Genomic DNA, 22,097 nt, shown 5'->3' with positions numbered 1-22,097 from the left:
ACATGTCACCTCTCAGGATAAATGCTCCATGTCTCAGGGACTCCATCCACACCACAGGTGACACACTAAAGAACTTCATCTACAGTTGGCAAGCATCTAACAAGAGGACCACAAAAAAGTGTGCCCATGCTTGTCTCACACCAGTGTGCAAGGACAAAACTCCTGCCTATCTGTGACATACAAACCCTAGACAGGATCCTATCAGATCCCAAGTGACAACATCTCTCTTCCCGATGCAGACACTGAAGAGAAGAACAGAAGGTTCAGGCTTACAGATTTTGCTCATTACACTCAATGTAGCTCATGGTCTAATCCAGAACCTAGGCCTTTAATAGGTTGTTTTTTTCAGTAGCTGAGACATGACAGAAGAATTAATGAGTGTATGATCTTGAAAGTGCATGGAGAATATCTTTTTGCAGGAAATTCTCTTCTTAAAAGTAGAAAGGTAACTGAACTTTATTTCCCAAGAAAAAACAGCTGGGGTCAGGTTAGGCAGAAAAGAATCAATACACACACATGCTGGTGTTCAGAAAGAACGTCCAAGCCTGAAAGAATAACTAGAGGATTGATGCTTCCTGTGTAGGAAATCAAAGTCCTTACAAACACCTCTAGAAAAGAAGGTTATTGATCATACAGTCCACTGACATCCGACAAATCTTCAAATCCTAACTAGATTTGCCAGGGAAGTTCACTAGGAGGTTATCTATCTCCACGTCAAAGCATTGGGGCCTTAAGCTCTCGAGCGCACACTCATTTGTCGCAAGATGCTGCAAACATTTGACATGGCAGAAAATTCTGACAGTAATACTAAGTGGGCTGTGCCATATTAGCAGGAGAAAGCTTTATGAGAGTATCCCTATGGAATTGTCAGAAGAGATTCTGTTGCAAAAGAATAGAAAGCAAATGTCTGTAAGGTTATGCGAGTTGTTGCCATACACACCACAAAAACCATCTGAAGCAAAGGGGACGAGTCCAGGCTCTTTAGGTCGTTGGACCAGGTAATACTGGGACCATGAGATGAAAAAAAGCTTTATAAAAGCACAAAGTTTCTAACATTTTTCCAGTAGAAAAAAGCTGGAATACTGTAGAGAGCTGGAGAAAAAGATAGCTGTCTGTACAAACTACAGGAAGAGCATTCAGCAGAAGAGATATATGTCCTTTATTTTCCAGAAAAGGAATGGACAACCTGGTACTGACATCAATGCTGTCCAACAATCCACCATTCCTTCTCTCACAGTAACTGACCCACCTGGAAAAGTTCTAACTCTACAGGAATGAAGGGCCAGGTAAAGCAGAAAGAACCTGTTGAAGTCTGCTGGTCCACTGCAGCTCCATGAAAACCTGGGTAATTAGGGGAATCTTTCCTAACACCAGACCACTTCTAGCACATTTACAATTATTTACACATGTCAAAGAGCAGCATCTGTAAGCAGAACGTGTAGCAGCTCATGAAGGACAATCTATATACCAGTTCATGAGAAATGGGAATTACAAGTCAAGATGAATAGCACAGAACTGTAAATGGTAACATAGCTGTGGATTAGATGTCACTGAAGACACATTATTTTGCTCTTCATGAAAGGTGTGCACCAGCTGCATTAAATGCTCTGGCTTAAGTTTAGGTGATTAGAACCTCAGGTGACCTGTGCTGCACAAGAAGCCAAGAGAAAGCTTTTACTTGAACTTTCCCGCTGAAGCCTTTGACACCATCAGAGATCCAGGCTCTTGAGTTTCATCAACAAAATGGTTGTTTCATGACTTCTATAAAGGCATCTCAGCTCCACAAGATAACAACAGTTACCCTGCTGAGACAGAGAAGTCTCCATAGCGCAGGTATCAGGTCCCGCAAACCAGCCAGCACAAAATGAACACTAAGTGTGACTTGAGCTGCTCCAGAAGTGCCTCCCCTGCGCTGGCACGACGAGGTCAGGCTGTACAAACACGAGTTAGTAGCAGATACGTTCCCTGCTCAGCTGCAGGTCTGCAGGCCATAAAACTGCCAGCAGAGCTAGAGCTGTCCAGCACGCTGGAGCAACCTGAGAGTGTGTACCAGATTCCCTCACAGCTTGTTTCAGAGGAATGGGCACCCCAAAGCCATGAAGTTGAGGCTCTGCAGGGCTGCACTGAGCACACAGTGCACACTGTGCCCACGCGTCTGTAGGGCACCTGCTGTGCTGAAGGTGAGTTACAACTTAGCATGAAAAAACATGCCATGACTGTCAGTTGTTGCTTCAGAGCATCTCCAATACAAAACACTTGGAGTCTCTCCCAACAGGCACTAAATATTACCCATAGTGAAGACTGGCACGGCACAGAGTTTTGGACAAGAACTACAAAAGCACACCACTCTGTTTACTTTTCAGCTCCTGCCACTCTGGAATAAAGTAAAATTCTACCCAGATCCAATGCCTAAAAGTTTACTATAGTGCTCCACTGTTTGCCATTAGCCCTTTCTCCACACGCCCAACCTGCACATACAGATCAAAACTAATCCTTACGGTCTTGGAAATGCTGATTCTTTAACAGTTGATTTATGATTATTGCCAACGTGAGTGAAAGATACATTTGCAAAAATCCTCAAGAATCCTGACTGCAGTGCACAGAAAGAGTATTTTGTACAGACCAAGTACACAAGTTCGTATTATGAAAAGCTGTCTCTTTTTTCTTACTAAAGAGTCCACAGACAAAAAATTCAACCTCATTTTAAAAGCTTTTGCTTACTCTTACTATGCAAGAATTCAGTTTCAAATTACAGAACTCAACTGTACTGTCTAAAAGGTGAGGAAGTGAATCATTTGTAAAGCATTGATTCACAAGTCTTCTAAGAATATAGTTAACGGAATAATGTCATGCTGGAGAGCCAAAAAGCCCCTGCATTTAACAGTGATCCCATATGGAAAAAAAATCTTACCTGCTCCGTTGAAAAGGTGTGCAAGAATCATTCTGGGAAATATATCAATTTATATAGCAACAATTGACAAATGCTTCAACAACAATGTGATTTGAAGCTACTCTGACTTCTCTGGAAAGCTATATTCCTTGAAAGTGTGTTAACATTCCTTTCTAGTCAAGCATACAAAGCCAAAACATCAGAGTGCTCTGTTAAATTGCAACCCAATCATCACACAAATCTGTCTTTAGTCTGATGTAGCAAGAGCTAAGAAAAACACTATCGAGAGCTAAACCAATTGCTTTAATTATTGATCTCCAAGTGATTCAGATTTAGCTCTGCCATTTTCAATATATTTATATCATACAACAATGCAGTTATAACAAAATCAGATTTGGTCTTCAGAAAGGAAGACAAAATTGTCACTAATTCTTTTCCTCTGTTAAGTTCAATAGGAGACTTTAAAACTCAACTAGTCTTCATTTGTGACAAACAGATTGTCTAAACCAAGGCATATCAACGTTGTGCTGAATGGGAATGGCCAATCTACTTTGCATTTACCACAGCCTGCACACACACACACTTAATGGGGAGTAATGCCTTAAATGCTTTAAATTATTGTTTTCTTCCTTCAAAAAGCAATACCCTACACCACCTAAGTGCATGAAAACCCATAAAAAGTGGATTCCTTCAATTTGTCCCCACTGTGAATTCCCTACTCCAGGTATGTGCCCTTTGTAACTTCAGCAGTGAGAAAACCCTTTGCTGATGCCACCTTTTCACGCAGGGCTGTGGGGACCTGACACTGGACAATTTCACTGACTGCCAGCTCCCCAGGGCAGCCTCAGTGGAAAGGTTCCCTCCACATCCTCCTCTGGGATTCCACGCCTCTCTCACTGCCCATACAGAAGTTACTCTGCTTTGAGAATATGCCAAACGCTACGCCTGCAAGTTCAATACAAACTATCAACGGGGACATGATATTACATGTCATTTGGCTGATAGCAACATTTATTAAATAGCTCTGCTTTTTCAGTTAGTCTGCACACAGAAACAGAACTATTTTCACACCTGTAAGCTTGAATTCAGAAAGCTTTTACACAAAATCAGGTCTCGTTTTGATTTTTACCAACCATCAAATGCACAGTCCTGAGTAGTGACTAAGCTTAATGACTGGGTATGACTAACACTTATAAATAATTAGTGCCTTCTCTCCCCCTCCCCCATGGAGGACAGGGAAGGAAAGAAAACCAAATGATACACTGCAAAAAAGGAAGAATGAAAGGAAATAAGAGGCTGAAGCTCAGGGCATGAACACTTGTATCTTCTCCCAATCCACCCTTAATACCAATGCAAACACGACCGCACGTATGTCTATTAAAAACCAACAACTCTTCACGCCTGTCTATTAACTTCCACACAGTTCAGCCACTCTCAGCCTTCCTGCTCCAGATCTCGTCTCCTGACATCCCCACCCTGATCCCTCAGCAAACACTCTCCTGGTCACCTCTGTCAATTGCACCAGTGCTGCAATTCCCCAGTGTTACTCCTCAGAGCTGGTACCTCTGACTCATGTGAGCACAACTGGTCCCACTCGCCACTCCGCCACTTCGGCCGAGTGCACCTGATGTTATTCTGCATTCGGACAGAGGTTCTCAGTCCAACCCTCCCTTACAGAAATATCTGATTAATAAACTGAAGGAAGGTGTGCAGACAACTTACTACAGCCTTGCTGCCCCCTCAAACCATTTCAGAAAGGCTCGAGCACGGCACCACACCTCATTGTTTGGTTTTGTTTATACCCCGGTATCTAGAGCGCACATTTTTCAACTATACTGGTTGTCAGCACAGTCTGTCCACCACGTGCTTTATTCTGCACAAAAGCACTGTGATAGCTTTTAACAGTTCAGCTACTCTCAGAAGCGTATATTAATCAAGTTATAATCATAAGTTAGACCACTCTTACTAGAGAGGCTTACTTGAATCAATAGAAGTCATAGAACAGTCATGCCAGCCTTGTAAAATAACATTACGCACTCCTGTAAATTTTATGTTACTCATTGTCCAGGTACTGATTACAACACAAACTTATTTTAGTAATGTATTTTAAGGAAAAATGCACCAAACGTTACTCATAATTCATAACTTACAATACCAATTTATAGAGCTCTGCAATGGCAAAAAGTCACTTAATTTTTATCAATATACTTTTCTAAATCCCACAAAAAAGAGCTTGGTATCCCAGTCAGACCTTGCACTAAATTCTGTATAAATACACAGCAAAAGCACCACCCCTGGCTACAAGGATTCAAACCTATTTATGCACTTTGCTGAGAATCAACCTTTGATATTCAAAGTGTAACTTTCTGATCATGGTAATGTAAGTATAGAAACTCATATTTTTATTTCTAGCCTTCCAACAGTTACAGACAAAAGATTAGCTACGTTTGTACAGTGCCTTAAGACAGCTCTACTGAGGTACTGAGCAGATCTCACTGCAGGAACAGGACGCAGGTGTATCAATTCCTTATGATTATCACCTCTTTCTTGACTATTGATAATCTATACCTCTATAAAGTGATGATAATCAAGGTTCTGTCCTCATTAAAAGACATTCTATGGTTTAAGAAAATCCTTAAAGGCTTCCAGGACAATTTCATTTTACATTAAATATTATGCTAAAGACACCTGAAGAAAATTACTCCAAGACAGGAGGCTTTGTGGTAAAAAACTGGCTCTCAGTTCCTTGAGATACCCACACCTCCAGAAGACAACCAGCATTTCTGGAAAGAAATTACCACAGAACGGAACTGGGGTAAAAATGTTTAGAGTAAGCTGAGGTAACACTGTCCTAAAAGGTTTAAAACCACCAACAAGCTCCATTTGTGTGTCCATAGCCTCAGTGAAAAGCAAAGCCTCATCTAATCTGAAATATGAGCGATCACACAGTCTGTACACCTGTTTAATTACAGCCTGGTCTGTGCGCAGTTTTTATGCTTCTCTCAACATCTGAGCTGGATGTTTTGCCACACCAATTTAGTCTTAAAATCTGCAGTGTGAACACAACCCTGCTCTTGTAGAAGCAGCTTATTGTATTTTGCTTCTCTTATGAGGAACCAGATGCAAGAGGGCTGATACAGCAAAAACTGGATTCAGACAAGAAAGCTTTTACAACTTTGAAGAAACCTTTATCAGTACAAATACACAACTTCTCGCACTTAGGCAAGATCTTAATTAGCTTCCAAACAAATTAAAGGTAATGGATTAACAACCCGTAAGAGCACAAAAACAAAGGCTGACCATCCCCACAGCCACCATCTCTGTACAACAACCGTGTGCAACCTGTCAATGGGACAGGGGCATCCCGAGGGTCCAGTCCCAGGAGTGCACCAGGGAACCTTCAGCAACATTCCAGGATCACACAACTCCCTGTAACAGGAACATCCCTGTGGAGGTGCTCTGAGCTTCCCAGTTCATAATGCACCTGAAATAACTGTTACCTATGGCTAAATCTCCTTTCCATCATTGCCTTTGGTTGTTGTAGTTTCAAAATTATTTTCTTTGTGCCACTAGATTTTCAAACCTTCTTTCGTGAGAGATAACATTGCCTAATAAAGCTAAACCTGCTAAGTCTTCCAACTAGCAGAAGCCTTTTTTTTTGACATAAAGCAATAGCATCAAATTCAAGGAGCAGAGTCAGACAGATAAATGGAGTTATAAACATTCATAAAGTTTCAACACAGAGAATAACCTTGACAAGAGTAGCTGTTTTCAGGTAAAAATGCTGATTTTGAGTACGTCTGACAAAAACTGCCTATAGTAACAAAAAGTGTTTAATGTGTAAAGTGACTTCTATGTCCAGTTCCTTCTGAGCAGACTCACTTTTGATCACCCAGTTTTTATGAGAACAGAAAGCAACATTTCCACACACCAATATCTCCTCTGCTGAAAACCCAGGTAGTTTAAATATCAGTATTTTCAACTGTGTTTTTGAACTAGTTCCAAAAAATTTTTAGAGGTCTATTTATAGCCTATTTCCCAAAACAGGGAAGACAGACAATAGTAAGAGTTTTCATACACCAAAACATTTTATTTGAGGAGTTTGTGACACCTACTAATTTGTATCTTATCAGTGCCCAAAACGCATTTTTACCTCAGTTTGCTAACTTTGCTGCAGCATCCTGCGTTAGTAAGGAATTCAAGTCCTAGGCAGCATCCAAATTTGAGGTCCTCAAACCAAGAAGCTGCATTTCATAAGTAACCTGGTGGATTTCAGAGATGGAAAACACACAACTTCTTGTAGAGTGCAAAACAGCTCAAAAGAAATAAATCACTCACTTGACCAATAACCTTTATCATAAGTCTAGTGACACCCAAAAAACCCGGAAGACCACAATTTGAAGCGTATATAGACATACAGGCTGTTGGGAACGAGAGTGTTTTCCACAACAGAAGTGAACAATATGTAGTCAAAGTCAGTAGCTTTCATAGCTTAACGGAATCACAATTATATTCCCATTAGATCCCATCACTTAACGAGCCACTCTTATCAGATGTGCAAAACACTGAGACACCCTTTTCAAGAGAGCCAAAAAATCCTACTGCACAGCTCTGAGCCTCAGGTCCTTTGGGGTACAAAGGACCCCAGGATGCAGGATGGATTCCTCAGTTATGGAAGTTGCAATGCGAACAAACACAACTTTCAGTCTGGCGACATATGGCAAATCTGATGTAGCAGATTCCAAATAAAGCAGAATGTTCCTTTTGCTGATGAATGATTTGCACATAAAATCCACCCCTCACCCAGAAGAGTTCTGCAGAGGAGATCCACAGTTATCTTTCAGAAAGGGAGATACCACTTTCCACGCCAAGTGTAGGACTCCCAAGCTCTAGTCTTGGCAAAATATCGATTCCTGCATGGCCTTGGGCAAGTCAGAACTTCTCTAAGTTGCTCTTTCCCCCAGCTCTAAAGCAGAGTTCATACTACTTTATTTACCAACCACACAGGCATGTTGCAAGGATTAAGTTTTGTAAAATGCTTTGAAAGTAAAACATCCTATAAGTACTTTAAGGAGCTCCTATTGTCATGGTGCATTACAGACATTATTTTTAACAAAATCAAGCCATGCCAACACACTTAACAGGCATAATATTGGCAGCACATGCAACATACAGGGAAACTATAATGAGGATATGTTTGAACTTGCTTACTAGTTAGTGAGAAATAGAAACAACCACATTCCACTACTTCATAGTATTTCTATCATTCCTTTCTGTAATTCTTATATTAGGGAAGTCTGACGATTTCCTCATCTATCCACGTTCTAGTTCCTTTGGGCGCTTCTGGGGTACATGTTTCAAGTACAAAGTAACCCAAGGAATGAGGCACTCAATATAAAAAAGTAACACAAATTGTTTGTTTCTTTCGTCTCAGCTGTCACTTCTCTCCATTTTTTATACACTCTCCTTTGCCCAACCACCCACTACCCCAACTCCCAACTGAAAGAAATGGAATTACTCCTGCAGAAGTTTTTTTTCAGTTGCTCCAGCTCCAAAATGTATGACTGCTCAAGTGAAAAGGACCTGAGCCCACTCTTTCCCATCCTAAAGCCACTGTAGCCAAGGCCTAAGTTCAAATCCTTCCTGGATAGTGAACAAAGCTAAAAACTGATCACTTTCTACAAAAGAAGCTCCTGTTTAACACCAAGTGAAGTTTTGAGCCTCCAAGGCCATGAAGGAAACCTTGAGGGTGCATATTCACATGGTACATCTTCCAGGATCTGCAGATGTACAACGCTCCTCAGGGTACCCTTTGCTTCTGGAAAGCATCAACAGAAAGTTTTAACCACTGGAAACGTTCAGAGCTCTGGAACATTCCACGTTAAAGGGGCGCCAGCAGTTTCTCAGTCTAGAAAGGGCCCATCCTGTCCTCAGCAAAGAAATGGCCCATGAGATGCCCTCCAGGAAGAAAGTAACGAAGAAGTCTTGTCTCATTCCCTGTCTTCAGCTACTGGCAGATCCAACTGAGTTTTGGGAAAGTAATAAAGAAGTTTTATTTTTAGATACAAAACAAAACAACTCTGTGACAGCAGTTCTACTACAGCTGCACTACTGCCAGTGGGAACACTGGTCATGATTGCAGAAGTAAAAAAAACCAAAACATAAAGACAACCCATCCTATCTGTTATCTTCAAACAGGACTGTCACAGAATTGTATTTATTTAGGAAAAAAAAAAAAAAGAGTTTGCCTTTAGGATCAAGCCACCAAATTTCTGTAAGTACAAACAGTTACTCAGTAGGTAAAATAAAACAGGGGAAAGGAGGAAGTGAAAGTTTCTAGATTTCAATTCTACCTAAGCTAATAGAGAAAATTCTTCATAGCCACCTGCACTGTACTGTTCTTACCATAAACCTACAGCACTCGCCAATCTGCTCCTTTCTCTAAGCAGGCACCTTAAAAACTTATCATGAGATGCTTGTACATAAAGATCAAGCAGCAGAGTGACAACACTGCAAGAAGAGAAACCAAATCTTTGAACCCCAAACTGACAGTAGTGCTAAAGCAGGTACAACCTCACAGTGCTGGGTTTGTACTACAGCACTGGCTGGACAAGATGGTATTTTCAAAAGTGATTTTTAAGTACATAAGTTTTGCCATTTTACAAGATGATTCTATTCTGTGTCAGCAATGACCTCTAAACATTTTACAAACTTGTACAATGCAGAAGACAAATTTTAGGGCATAACCCCAGTCATATTTTCATGCAGGTTTTTCTAAGCACCTGTAACAGCTAAACACTGATTTACTGCTTTAACAAATTCACTGATTTTCCTACTTCTTACCATATTACTCTACAGAACATGTTTCACATTACTGAAGTACTCGGAAACAACAAACTTCATTCAATTTATTTTCAGTCACAGTTTCAGTAGATGTTGCATCCTTAAAACAAGATTGTATAAAGAGAAACTTCTGTTCCTGCCCCCTACAAATCATCTCACGATATTTCCACGTCTCTGCTAAGAAGGTATAAATAAGGTTATTTTGGGACCATCATTACCCAAATCTGCCCAATTGGACTACAGAGTTTCAAACACAGGCTCCTGAAGAAAAGACCAAGTGCAAGAGTCCTCTTCCTCAAAGATGTCACTAGTGGAAAACCACTACTAGTGCACGGATACTCTCAGTATTCCAGTTGCTTAGAGAATCAATACACCAAAATCCAGCAAGGTCACAGCAACCATGGCCCATTGGCTCTTCAAACATCTCCGGTTGGTCAGTTGAGGTTTGTTGCACAATTGCCTTGAATTCATACAAAGAATTATTCTAAAAGTCCTCTGTTTTAAAGACCATTGAATGAGCTTGTTTCCCACATGCTCTTTTCAAGAAAACATTCGAAACCTTGAAAGGTTTCCAGTTTTCAAGGCCCAGGTTAATAACACTCACTGACATTTTATATTCTGCTTTCCATATGTGTGACACAAACTGTATTTTGGAGAGCTAGAAACAGTGATTCTGGGTAAGAAAATAACCGTAAAACATGTGCTGTTTATTGGTCAAACCTTCCATCAGAACCTTCTTTCTAAGTGTTTGTAATTCTTGGTGTAAAAAGCTGTGTGTGCAGTGTACGATTTCAAGCACTAAGTCTCAGAAACTCTTACTAGCACACGTTACTAACTTTTAAAAACAAACTTGTGAATGCAAATGTGATGCATGCAGTAGGTGCACAGCACGCAGGCACTGCAGCTGCAGCTTCATCCCACCAAACTGCCTCCAAAAATCTGTCTTACGATGCTCCGATTTGAAATACAATTTCAAAAGCACAGCCACCTATCCTCCTTTCACTAGGAATGTACCTGCACTCTGCTAAAGATCCCAGCAGTTGCAGGTGGCCAGACTTGCAGAGGCGCTTGGCCCTTGAACCTGGGAGACATTTGTAAGAGCTCAGCATCCACCAATTCTTAAGTGTATTGAAAGAAATTATTTATACAAAACATTTTCAAAGTTGGCTACTTTGGAAAGTATAACAAACAAGTCAAAGCAATTTAAAAGAAAAATAATCTGTTTCACTAAAAAAAAAAAAATAATTCTTTTTCCATATTAAGGCTGTCTTGTCATGTAAGAACCCAATTTCCAATTTCTATGTATCCAGTCACATAACACTTGCTTATTTTAAATCATGCTTATTCTTTTGAAGTTATAAATATTTCTTAAAGTGTAGGAGAGACAAGAAAAGTGCTTAATAAAAACCCAAGTGCTTAGAACTTATATTGTTTTACTTTGATCTATCGAGAACTCCAAAGAAGCAAATTTACAGTCCAATTTTGCGTAAGGACTGGCAATGCTGCTTCTCAGAGTAACGCATTTCAGTACCTTGTGGCAGTTTGAAAACATCAGTCACCTGAAAAAAGGTCCCATTGGACTCCACAGGAGTATTTTTCCCCATAGTCAGGTTTATAATGCAGTATTAACAAAAACGTAGGTATACATGGCAACAGACTGTAAACCTGAACAATCCTTTGATACGGTATGGCAATAAACAAATAAATAAGGATTTTCTAGCCTATCAATTTACAAGGTTCAAATGAAGCACTGGGATTTCAAGATCTGAGTTTTCCTGCTGTTTTTTTAAATTAGCAACATTGTCATTCCATTTACTCATATAGGGAATAATCTTCTATAAAGAAAAAAAAAAAAAAGGAGAAATATTTTTGCCAGTTAAAACTTGGATACCCAGAATGTTTGACAGACTTCATCAAACTACATGGCAGCACATACCACTGATACTATATTACACAAAAAGACAGTGTGTAGTAACACAGCACAGTTCCTGATCTACTTTATGTGACAGGTGCATTGCTCTGAGGTTGGTCAGGAACTCCAAGAGATGTATTTTTACCAAGACCACTTGAAATAGATGATACACAACCACCACTGACTTCACTCGGCATTCACAGCAAAATTTAATTAGCTGTTCTTTGTACACTGCCCTGAAAACACTGAAGAGTAAGAATACAGCTATTGAATGTATTATTAGGAAGACAGGAAGCAACGTGTAGGTTCACACAAGTATTTTCAGTCAAAAATCAAAGCAGATACAAGTAACAAGCCTGGCTCAAAATAATAGCAAATATATAACCTTAAAATCTCCAAATTTAGGATATTTAAGGAGGGATAGACCAGTTCTCAGCAAAGAAATGCTTCTCATCCTCGTTTTTACTCACTCACTGAGTTCAGGACTAGATTCCTTGTCCAGAGATGCTCAGCACTAAGCACGAGACTAGCTACTACAAACGCTGCAGCCCTAGACACAACAGGGTGAGGTAAGGACATAGGAAGTCTGCCTTTTGTATCAGAATGCCAGTGACTAAAAAGATGATCATAAGCTTCAAATCTGAGAGTTTTTAAGTCAGACTTTGAAGGTATTTAAAGCAAAAGGAAGGCAGTTGTCTCGTGTTGTATCTGCTGCTTCTCTATTCACCAGAGCTCTGTGGTACTGAGGGCACGCAGGGACAGAGAGGGAACTGAGCAGCACGTGAAGGTTACAAGCTACTGACAAAACAAACTGAAAAGTCAAAATGCCTTTCTTGAAAATGAAATATCAACATTTCATTGCATAACATTCCCTTGTCACACTTTGGCAGTTTGCAACTTCATCTACACTCACACTGGAACAAAGATACCAGGAAGAGTTATTTTCAAATTATTACTGTTGAAAATACTTTCCAGTCACCCGAAGTCATACTCTGAGTAGTGGAATGCTACTATGCTACTACCAAACACCAGACGATTCCCATTGTTACATGTAATGCCTTTTCCACAATTCACAATTAAACAGCAAGGAATCTTACTTGGAACTCTTTCTCCCTGCAAGAAATACACTTCCAAAAACAAAATCCCTCAATCCTCTTACTTACCTGGTGGTAACTGAAAGTTCTGAATGTTAGTCGGATTCTGAGGTGGCTGAGGCAAACGAGGTGCTAAAACTGTAGGAGTCAAAGTTGCTCTGATTCCACTGGTAGTTGGTGTTGGAGTCCTCGGCAGAGTTTGTGCCACCGTGTTGGCAGTGCCTTTAGCCATTCCTGTGGGGGTGCCAGGAGCCGCAGGAGGTATCCCACCAGGATTGGGAGCAACATTGGAGAGCCCAGCTTGTATAGTTTGCCCAATAATCATGTTACCCCCTGTAGTACTGGGCTGGCCACCAGTAGCCAGCGTCTGCTGTTGGGACACTGCCTGGACTATAGTTTTAGGAGACTCAGATTTGATGACCTGTGTGGCAGGAGCTGCTGGCACAGCGGAACCAGACTGGCTGTTCACCAGCGATGTCTGGAGGGAAACTCCAGATCCCACAGTGGCTGTGGCAACAGCAGGAAAACTCCCCACACTGATGGTTGAATTGATCACAGTATTGCTCCCATTCTGAGTGGCTGCACCAGCTGCAGCTACCGTGGGTCCTGCTGTGTGGATCGGGGGCCTCACGAGCGTCACCGTGGGCGCCCCGGTCCCGACGCTCGGCGGTGGCTGTGAGGAGATAACTGTGGGCGAGGAGGAAGATGCAGAGGACACAGCAGTGTTAAGGAAAGAAGTCTGGATGACAGTGTTGGAAGCTGAGGGCAAAACAGCATTAACAGTGTTTCCCTTCCCCACGGATCCAGGTCCATTGTTAACGAGAGGGGCAACAGCAGGTGCGGGAGCGGGGTTGGCGGTCACAGGAGTCCCAGAGAAAGCAGCACTTCCTGTGTGGTGAGAGTTCATCACCACGTTACTCCCATTCAAAGTCTGCACTGTTGTGGTCCCAATCTTGCCATTCCTGGTGGACAAGGCAGTTGCCATGGTGCTGATAACCACCGATTTGCCCTGACTGAGGGTCCCTGGAGCAGCAGTGACTTCAGATCCTCCTGCTGCTGCAGTGGTGGTGCTGGTGCTAGTTGTGGTGGCTCCATCCAGAGCTGAAGTCTGGGACCTGGTGTTATGATTAATAACACCCCCCTGTACTCCTCCTGCTCCTGCAAAACAACAGCAAGGCATAAACAGAGAGAATGAGCAAGAAGAGAAGACAGAATGTTCTCCCTCATCACCAGGTCTTCTCCATCTCCCAGGCTGCCTGCCTGAAGCCAGGAAAACAGGACAGAGTACAAACTGAACATGGCTTTGAAGACATTATCTTGAAGCCTTCAATTTCCAACCAAACTCTGGCAGATTCAATATTAATTGAATATCTTAACCTAAACCCCTGCCTTTGACTCTACAGTAAGACAAAACAGGGAAAACAGATTTAATCTGAACCAAAAGAAGGGAAGAAGAAGATCATCTTAGACCTCTTCCCCATTCTAGAGCCTGACATCACACTTAGCAAAAGGACTGCAACTGTAAGGAGGGAAAAATGGCCATGCAAGACACATAATTGAGACATATTCCCTATATCCAGCACATATTACTCTCTAATCCCGTCGTGTCCTACAGAGTAAGTCAATCAGATCAGGAGATTCAACAACAGCAAAATATGAAAAGTGAAAGGAAAGCAAAACATCGGCCTGGCAAGATAAGAAGTACTGCAGGACCTCAAGTAGGTTGCTAGAAGACCCCTTCTCTTTATTACAGAATTTGTTCTTATGGACCTGAAGTTCCCACAGCCAGAGACAGTTAAAAATAAATAAATAAAAAACAAAGCTGGGTTTCAGAAAGGACAAGATGATGTAGCTTCTTGTCCTGAATAATCCTCATGCCCCTTGATGAGGCCTGGTGTTATCACAAGTACAATCATACACAGTCCAGGTCCTGGCCCTAAAGGAGACAGAAATGGGAAAAGAATAGTGACAGAGAGACACTGAGATGCACGTTATAAGGGTCAAGGAGATCCTCCTAGAAGAGCTTCATCAATCATAACAGAGGGTCTGTAGTATCTTCTTACACTTCAGCAAGTAGAAAGCAGGAAAAAAAAAAGTGGGGGGGAGGGGAGGAATTGCAGAGAGATTCTGGGGAGACATTCCTCCCAATCCCCCTGAAAAAAACAGCTTCCCTCCATTCCCATGTAGTGAGCCCTCAGTCTCAGCCTTCACACTGCCCCCCTTACAACCCTCCCAGCACGAAGGGGGGAATATTCCCAGGCAGCTCCGGGGGTGGGCGGGTGGGAGAAGGCGCTGTGCAAGGTGGGGTGCTGTGGCCTGAATTCCCCCCCTTGCTGGGACCCGGCGTTGTGACAACCCCCCCTTGAGGGCAGAGGAGGAACGGGAGGTGTTGGATGCCCCCTGCAAGCCCCTGGAACAAGGGAGGGAGTGAGGGGGGGAATATCTAGTCAGGCAGATATTGGGGAGGGGGGGGGAAAGCATTTTGAGGGACTTCCTCCCCTTGAAATCCCCCCTCGCTTCCTCCTCTACAGGAAATAGGTGTCATGATTAATAACACCCCCTTCCACTTCAGCAACAGCGAAGGGGGAGGGGAAGGAGCATTTACACAGACAGCTAAGGCGGCATTATCGAGAGGGAATCCCCCCCATAACCTCCACCCCTGGGAAGGGAAGGGGAGCAGTCACAGGCGGCACGGGAGGCACAGCCATGACCGAGGGGGTGGGCTCTGCCTCCCCTCAGCCCCCAGGATTAACAGAGCCCTTTTACACTCCAGCAACAAGGGCAGGAAAAGCTGAGGGGACCGGCAGAGTCACGGACGGGCACTGCCGGCTCCTTCTGCGGGGCGGCTGCCCCCACACATGATCCAACACCCTCGAGTAAGCACGGGCGAGGAGGGAAAATAAAGGGGAGGGAGCAGAGGCGCGGATACACACCGAGGGGGCATGATGAGGGGAGGCTCTCCCCCGTGTGATCGATACCACCCTTTGCACTCCCGCTCCTGCCACAACGAGAAGGAGGAGAGAGGGAAAAGGGGGGAAAGCAGAGAGGGAAGGAGGCAGCGGGAGCTGGGGAGTGGGGGGAGGGGAGGGCCCCTCTCCCTCAGAGCCCCCCACCCCTGCCCACGTTACCTGCTTTTGTGATCTCTGGGGCACTCAGTCCCATCTTGCTGCCGCTGCCGCTCTCTGTTTGGGCATTAGCATTGCCTCCTACTACTACTCCTCCAGGGCTGGGGCTTGGGCTGCTGCTGCTACTGCTGCCGCTCACAACATGGTTCCCCAGCAGCCCCCCAGCGGCCCTCAGGGGCTCCTGCGCCTTGTGGTGCTGGTGGTGGTGGCCGGAGGCCGCCAGCTGGGACTCCAGGGAGCCCACCAGGTCGCTCACCACCTTCTCATCCACCTCCGTGTTCAGGAAAACCTCATCCAGCAGATCCGAGCCCGCCGCCATCTTTTTTTCGGAGGGTTCCTGTGAGCGCTCCCTCCTCCCCCCCCTCCCCTCTCACTCCTCCCTCCTCCCCCCGCCCCGCTCGCACCCGCTCCCCCCGCGCCCACCGCGCACGCGCGCGCGCCCGGCCCTCACATCACCGGGCCGGCCAGGGATTCCGCCCGCCGCTGATTGGCCGGCGCCCGCGCTATAAAAGGCCGTGCAAATGGCTGCGAAGGCTTAGTTGGGAGTCGGGTGGCGGCGGCGGCGGCTCCGCGCGGGCCGCGGGGCGGGCGGGGGCTGCGGCCCCTTCGGGGCGGCCGCGCCGCGGGCGCGGGTTGACGCGGGGAGCCCGTGCGGAGCGGGGCGGGGGGAGCGGCCGCGGCCGCCCTTTGTCTGCCTCGGCCCAAAATGGCTGCATGTTTTTCCCTGCTGCTCCCTGCGTCCGGGTCTCCCCCGCCGGCGCGAGTCTGAAGGGCGCCCCGCACCTGTGCCAGCTGCGTGTAACTGATCCACCGGCGGGGCGGGCGGGGCGCACACCCAGACCCGGGCGGGGGCAGCGGGCGAGGAGGAGCCCCTGTGCCTGCCTCCCTCCCTCCCTCCGCCGCTAGCGGGGCGACCCGGGGGCCGCAGCCCCTCGGCGCGGCCGAGCCGCGGGGGCGGGCGCCGGGCGCGGTCTGACTCAGCACGGGCCGGGGAAAGCGCTGCGAGCCCGGGCGCCGCGCAGGGAAAAGGGAGAGGAGAGAGGGGAGGCGGGGGGGAGAAAAGAGAAGGAGGGAGACGGCGATTTTGAACGGTCCAGTCGCAGCTGCGAGCCGGCACGGCGGGGCGATCCCCGCCCGTGTGTCAGCCCGCGTTACACCCCCGGCGCCGCTTAACCCTTGTGGGGGAGCCGCGCTGCGCGCAGCGCCCGGCCCGGAGCGCAGCCCCCCGAAGGGCGGCCCGCGGGCAGCGGGGCCGGGCGCTGCCGGCAGGTGGGACGCGATCGCGTATGCGGGAGGCGGCTGCACTTTGACCTTGTTGTGCAACCATCATAAAGGAAGTAAATAACGTAAAAAAAAAAAAAAAAAAAAAAAAAAAAAAAAAAAAAAAAAAAAAAAAAAAAAAAAAAAAAAAAAAAAAAAAAAAAAAAAAGGCACAACCCGCCTTTCAATAAGCGCGCTCTCTCTCTCTCTCTCTTCTTCTTGCCAGGCGCTTGTTTCCCTGGAAAAACTGGATTGCTGGAACAATATTGCCAGATGCTACGATTTATCTTTCGGGGAATAAAATTGTAGAATCGTCAAGGTTGGGAGAGACCTTTAAGATAAAGCGCAAGCATAAACCCAGCACTACCATTGTAACCCCTGAGCTACTGAACCACATCATCCAGCGCCACATCCAGATGCCCCTTAAACACCTCTACCACCTCCCTCGGCAACCTATTCAAATGCCTGGTTTAACTTAATTTTCAGTTAAGTTTTAAGGGGCAACAAGCTTAAAATAGCACCTCTTATATCAGTATTTTAAAATAAGCTTTGCTCTTATGTTTTGGGAATGGGCGGCATTAGAGGCTGGACCTCTGTTGTTAGTGGGATGGGCTCAGCACCTGCTGGTTTGCGATGCCCAGAATTGACTGACCTGAAAGCTGCTGCCTGAAGGCTTATGGAGACCTGGAAGAATAAGAGCTTTGAGTTATCTTTGAGAAGGGGATTTAAACAGGTCAGAGTATTGTCTACTTAGGATTGCCCAAATGTGGGTGTCAACGCTTTCCCCATCGCATATTTGTGGTGATCACTTGTAATGCTGTAGCATGAAATAAATTGATCTGCTTGACAGTTGACCCTGTGAGCAGTGGAAACAGTGCCGAAGTACTGTCCATGTCATACCCTGCCCCCAAACATGCAAATGTACCTAAAAAAGCTCTCAGGAAAAAAACATTAAAAGTGATGGGTGTTTGGTCTTAACACATAGGCCCCAAATAACAGTATAAGTATCTTTAAATCAAAAATCTTAGAAATTCAGTTCCCTGTAAGGGATGTTGCTCTTTTGGTTTCTATGCCCTCCTCTAACCTGCAGTAATCTTTGGCTAGTGACTAAAAATTACAACACTGAGCCTTTCCCAAGGCTTCACTCACTTCACCAGGTGGCATGACTAGGAGAGACTGCCTAAGTCCTCTGAGAAGTTATATATTAATCTTTTATTCTTGTAGTCAAATGCTTTTCTCAGTCATCATTTGAAATTCAAGGACAGAAACTGCCCTTTCCATAACTGTGACTTTTAACTTCCATTTTATCAATTTTTGGCAAATTACAGTGGTGCAAAGTTGCTGTGATTTTACAGACATCACTGTAGGTCACGTTGCCTGTTTCTTATAAGACAGGAATGCTGCTTCAAGCAGGGCTGTCCCTACCTCTGCTGCTGCCACAGTCGAGCACGTTGCTAGTTTTAGCTATGGTGAAATTCTATAAGCAACATACCAAAGAACTCTCTGGAATAGAAGCCTGGTCACATTCCCTAACCAGCAGAAGAGTTAATCTACATCAGCTGCTCAAATGATTTATTAAGGGTGGAAAAGCTCGACTTAAGCTAAACCAGCCCAAAGGTACAGAGTGGCTGAAAGTCTTTGATGGCATCTCACCAGGGTACAGCCCCGTGCTGGGCCACGGTGCCCAAGGGAAGAGAGAGGGACAGGAAGAGATGTAGGATGTTATCAAGTGGCAGCAGCAGCAGCCAGCATCAAGGGGCAGAGCAGCCTATATTGTTCCTCTGCTCACATTCCAGGGCAGCTTGAATGTAGTTTACAGATGCCTACAAAACTAGAAATAAAAACCTCGAAATCTTCACGTCCTCATTCTAACACTCTCTTTAGTGTACCATATGGCACATCTACCATATTAGGTAAACAACTTCACAAAATTACAAGAGCAACTGAGATTCATTACAACTTGTGCATTATAAGTGTGTAGGATTCATTACCGAATAATTTATCTTTTCATACTCTCTGTCTCTTGTTTGACACTGGAAATAAGTTTCTACACTGAATTCTTCAGGGCAGGGATTCCAGCTCCTCTGTGCTGTACTGCTCACGTTTTGAATGATATAAAAGAGCAACTTGCATAAGAATTCTAGTAATGGGTTACAGGTAATTATTGATGTTGGTGTAGAAATAATCAGACTGAGTATACAATGAATGCTGTGGAGTTCACCTATCAGCTACATCAAAAGATCTTGAATATCACAGGCGCATATGGATTCTCCATGTGTCAAAGAGCAGAACTTAGCAGGAGCTATACAGGAAAAACAGAGAGCTGTCAGTTCTTTTCAACTGCTCCCTTAAGGATATTATTATTTAAAATACTTTTTTTTTCCCCCTAGAAATAGCCTATGTAGATCATGACACAGACACTGTGTCTCAGGCTGTGGTAATGCCATTCTTTTTCTCTTTGTTTTTTTAAATCTAGTCAGCCTAAAACTCATTACAGGAATACCTGACAGAGAGGTAAGGACTGGGGTGATAAGGGACAGAGCAGAGAAGCCTACAGATGGTTTCAGTCTTAACTGACCTTCGGAAGACTACGGGCCCATCAATAAATAGATGAAAAACTGACAGTGATAATTCTGACTGGTGATTTTTTGCTCCTGTTTCCTGTCCTTTCCTCACCCAGCCACCGATCATTTCAAATGCTGAAAGTTGGGACTTGAGCAGTAATACCTCGATTCCACAAGTTCAGTCAAACAAGATGATGAAATTAACCCACATTTGGGGTTTATTAGAAAGTATCACTGCCAGTACCAGTCTCCTCTAACAAGTGTTCAGCAAAACCATCAAGACTTCATATGCATCTGAAATACAAACATTTGACAACCTATAGGAAAAATATTCTTGGTTTTTTTTACTTTGAATTTAGGGGCAAATAAAATCTTACTACATACATATACCTGGAAATAAATAAAATTACTTAAGAGCCTCTTTGCAGTTTATGCCCTTGCATGTCCTCTCCCTAGAATCTCAAAACACTGTTAAAGTCTTGGTCTTCAAATCATCCCATGTACTTCAGTTGTCCTTAAGTGAATCCCTGAAGAAGTCTAATGCTCCTAATAGGGATTAATATTCAAAATTAAGTATGGTATGCTCCAGGAAAAAGTCTTAACCCCTGCAGAGTAAAATAACAAGAGTTGAATAGTAGATTTGAAAAGGAAGTGTACCCTCCCCTTTTATTTTGTGATAATCGTACCTCTCTACACTCCTATTTCCACCAAAGGACAGTATCTGTCCTCGTGAGTACCGGACTGTTTCTGCCAGCTACAAAAGCACCACTTTTGACTGCAAATCAGTGTTCTGGACTGAACACCTCACTAGGGGAAGAGGAATGGCAAAAGCATCCACTTTTTAAAATGTTTATATCTACCTAACAGTTACTGGAACTCCAGAAGTAGAGCAGAAAAAAAACCAGCTCTTCTTTTCATGAAAGATATTTGATTGAATAAATATGTGACAGCATGAGAGGTTATCCTCTTTTTAAACACAAGGTATTTACCAATACCTAGTTATTATGTGGGAAATACCTAGAAAATATCTGTTGGAGAGAGATTAGTTATGATCTTGATTTTCGAAATGAAGAGTTAGCTGAGCACACAACCGCCTGGGCAATGTCCCCTAGTGTTTATGGGACAGAAGATTGTGTCACTAATACATGCTACATGCAACTCACACAGGAGTTATTTAAGTAGGGCTGTCCTGAGGCATTCCAAAGTCCGTGTAACTCAACATCCTGTGCCCAAAACAAGATGCCCAGAGAATAAACCGTAGGATAAAGGATTATTGTTTAAAACCCTTCAAGGCTTTACAGTATTGAAAGGGCTGTGCAATACTGTTTTTCCTTCCCAACTGCTCTTCATCTTACTCGTCACGCTTGTTACTGCCTGCCAAGATAGGAAGTATCAGTATCCAGTCTCATCTGTACGGGAATTCCTGGGGAACTTTACTAAGAAAAAGGAGCACTTGTATAAGAAGATGGGAGTTTCTAACCACACACCCCAGCAGCTGGCAGAGATTTTTAAAGCAAATCCTCTGAATGGAGATTACTAGCAAATGTCCAGAGTTTTGTCCACGGAGGAGACAAGCAGCGGGCATGTCAACAAAGATTTGTGTTTTATCTGCTCTGAAAAATTTCTTGTGCAAGTCTACATCATTCATGGGGGAAAAAATATTATTAAAAGATTAGAGGTCCTTCTGGTAACTACAGCCAACCAGCTTCGGTAATTTCACATATTTTGAATTTAGCAAATTATTAGAACTGACCTGGCAAAATGAAAATGCTTTCCTCTCCAAGCAAATCAAAGAACTTTTTGAAAATTGAATCACTATTTCCAAGACAGAATATGTCAAGAAAATGTGCCTACTGATGGGTCTCATTACTGGAAATCCAATTTGCACATTTAACAGTCAGGATTTGTTAGAATATGTTTGAAATATTTCTTTTTAGTGATAGCTGACTTTGGCAGGGTTTTCTTCAATTGGTCTGGGATTCTCTGTGGGCAAAGTATGACCCTGCCAGGGATGTTTTATCAACAATATACCCTCAGACAACCTGATACCATGGATATTCCAGTTCAGGACTCTTGTGCTCTCTTAGTTCAGAGCTGCTCTAATTCTTCTCTGAGCTTTCCAGCACCATCCAACATTGAACATTTACTCCACCAGTGCTCCTGTTTGCTTTAAGAACTTAAGATGGTTGGATTTTTTCCAGTTAATACCATGAGACAGCTTTCTTAGATTATTGCCTTTCTGCCCCATCAAAAGGAGTTTTTTACTGGTCACATTTAACAATTGACCAGTTATGGCAATCACTGTTATCATCCCTCCTTCTTGATATGCTTCCCTCCACTCACTCACCTTCAAAAATACATAAATAAAGATAAATGAAAGAACTGAAGATGAATCTTCATCGTTTGCTC

At 43.8% G+C, this 22,097-nt stretch overlaps 1 protein-coding gene across 2 annotated transcripts in view; it reads right to left on the bottom strand.

Moving 5' to 3' along the window:
• Window positions 1-16,227, bottom strand: part of TAF4 (TATA-box binding protein associated factor 4) — a 36,243-nt gene extending 20,016 nt beyond the window's left edge. For both annotated transcript variants that reach the window (XR_003571002.1, XM_027881636.1), the window contains exons 1-2: window positions 15,868-16,227; window positions 12,809-13,897 (exon numbers count right to left, since the gene is read on the bottom strand). Coding sequence is in view for 1 of the 2 variants with exons in the window: in XM_027881636.1 (XP_027737437.1) it covers window positions 12,809-13,897; window positions 15,868-16,183 (1,405 nt within the window). In the remaining variant the exon portion in view is untranslated. The remainder of the gene's footprint in view (window positions 1-12,808; window positions 13,898-15,867) is intronic.
• Between the last annotated feature and the right edge of the window lie 5,870 nt (window positions 16,228-22,097).

This window comes from Empidonax traillii, unplaced genomic scaffold (assembly GCF_003031625.1).
Source record: "Empidonax traillii isolate 1590-97213 ecotype Southwest subspecies unplaced genomic scaffold, ASM303162v1 scaffold91:size2966241, whole genome shotgun sequence".
NCBI lineage: Eukaryota > Metazoa > Chordata > Aves > Passeriformes > Tyrannidae > Empidonax > Empidonax traillii.
The sequence above is the reverse complement of the archived record's forward strand: the minus strand, read 5'-3'. Positions and strand labels throughout refer to the sequence as shown.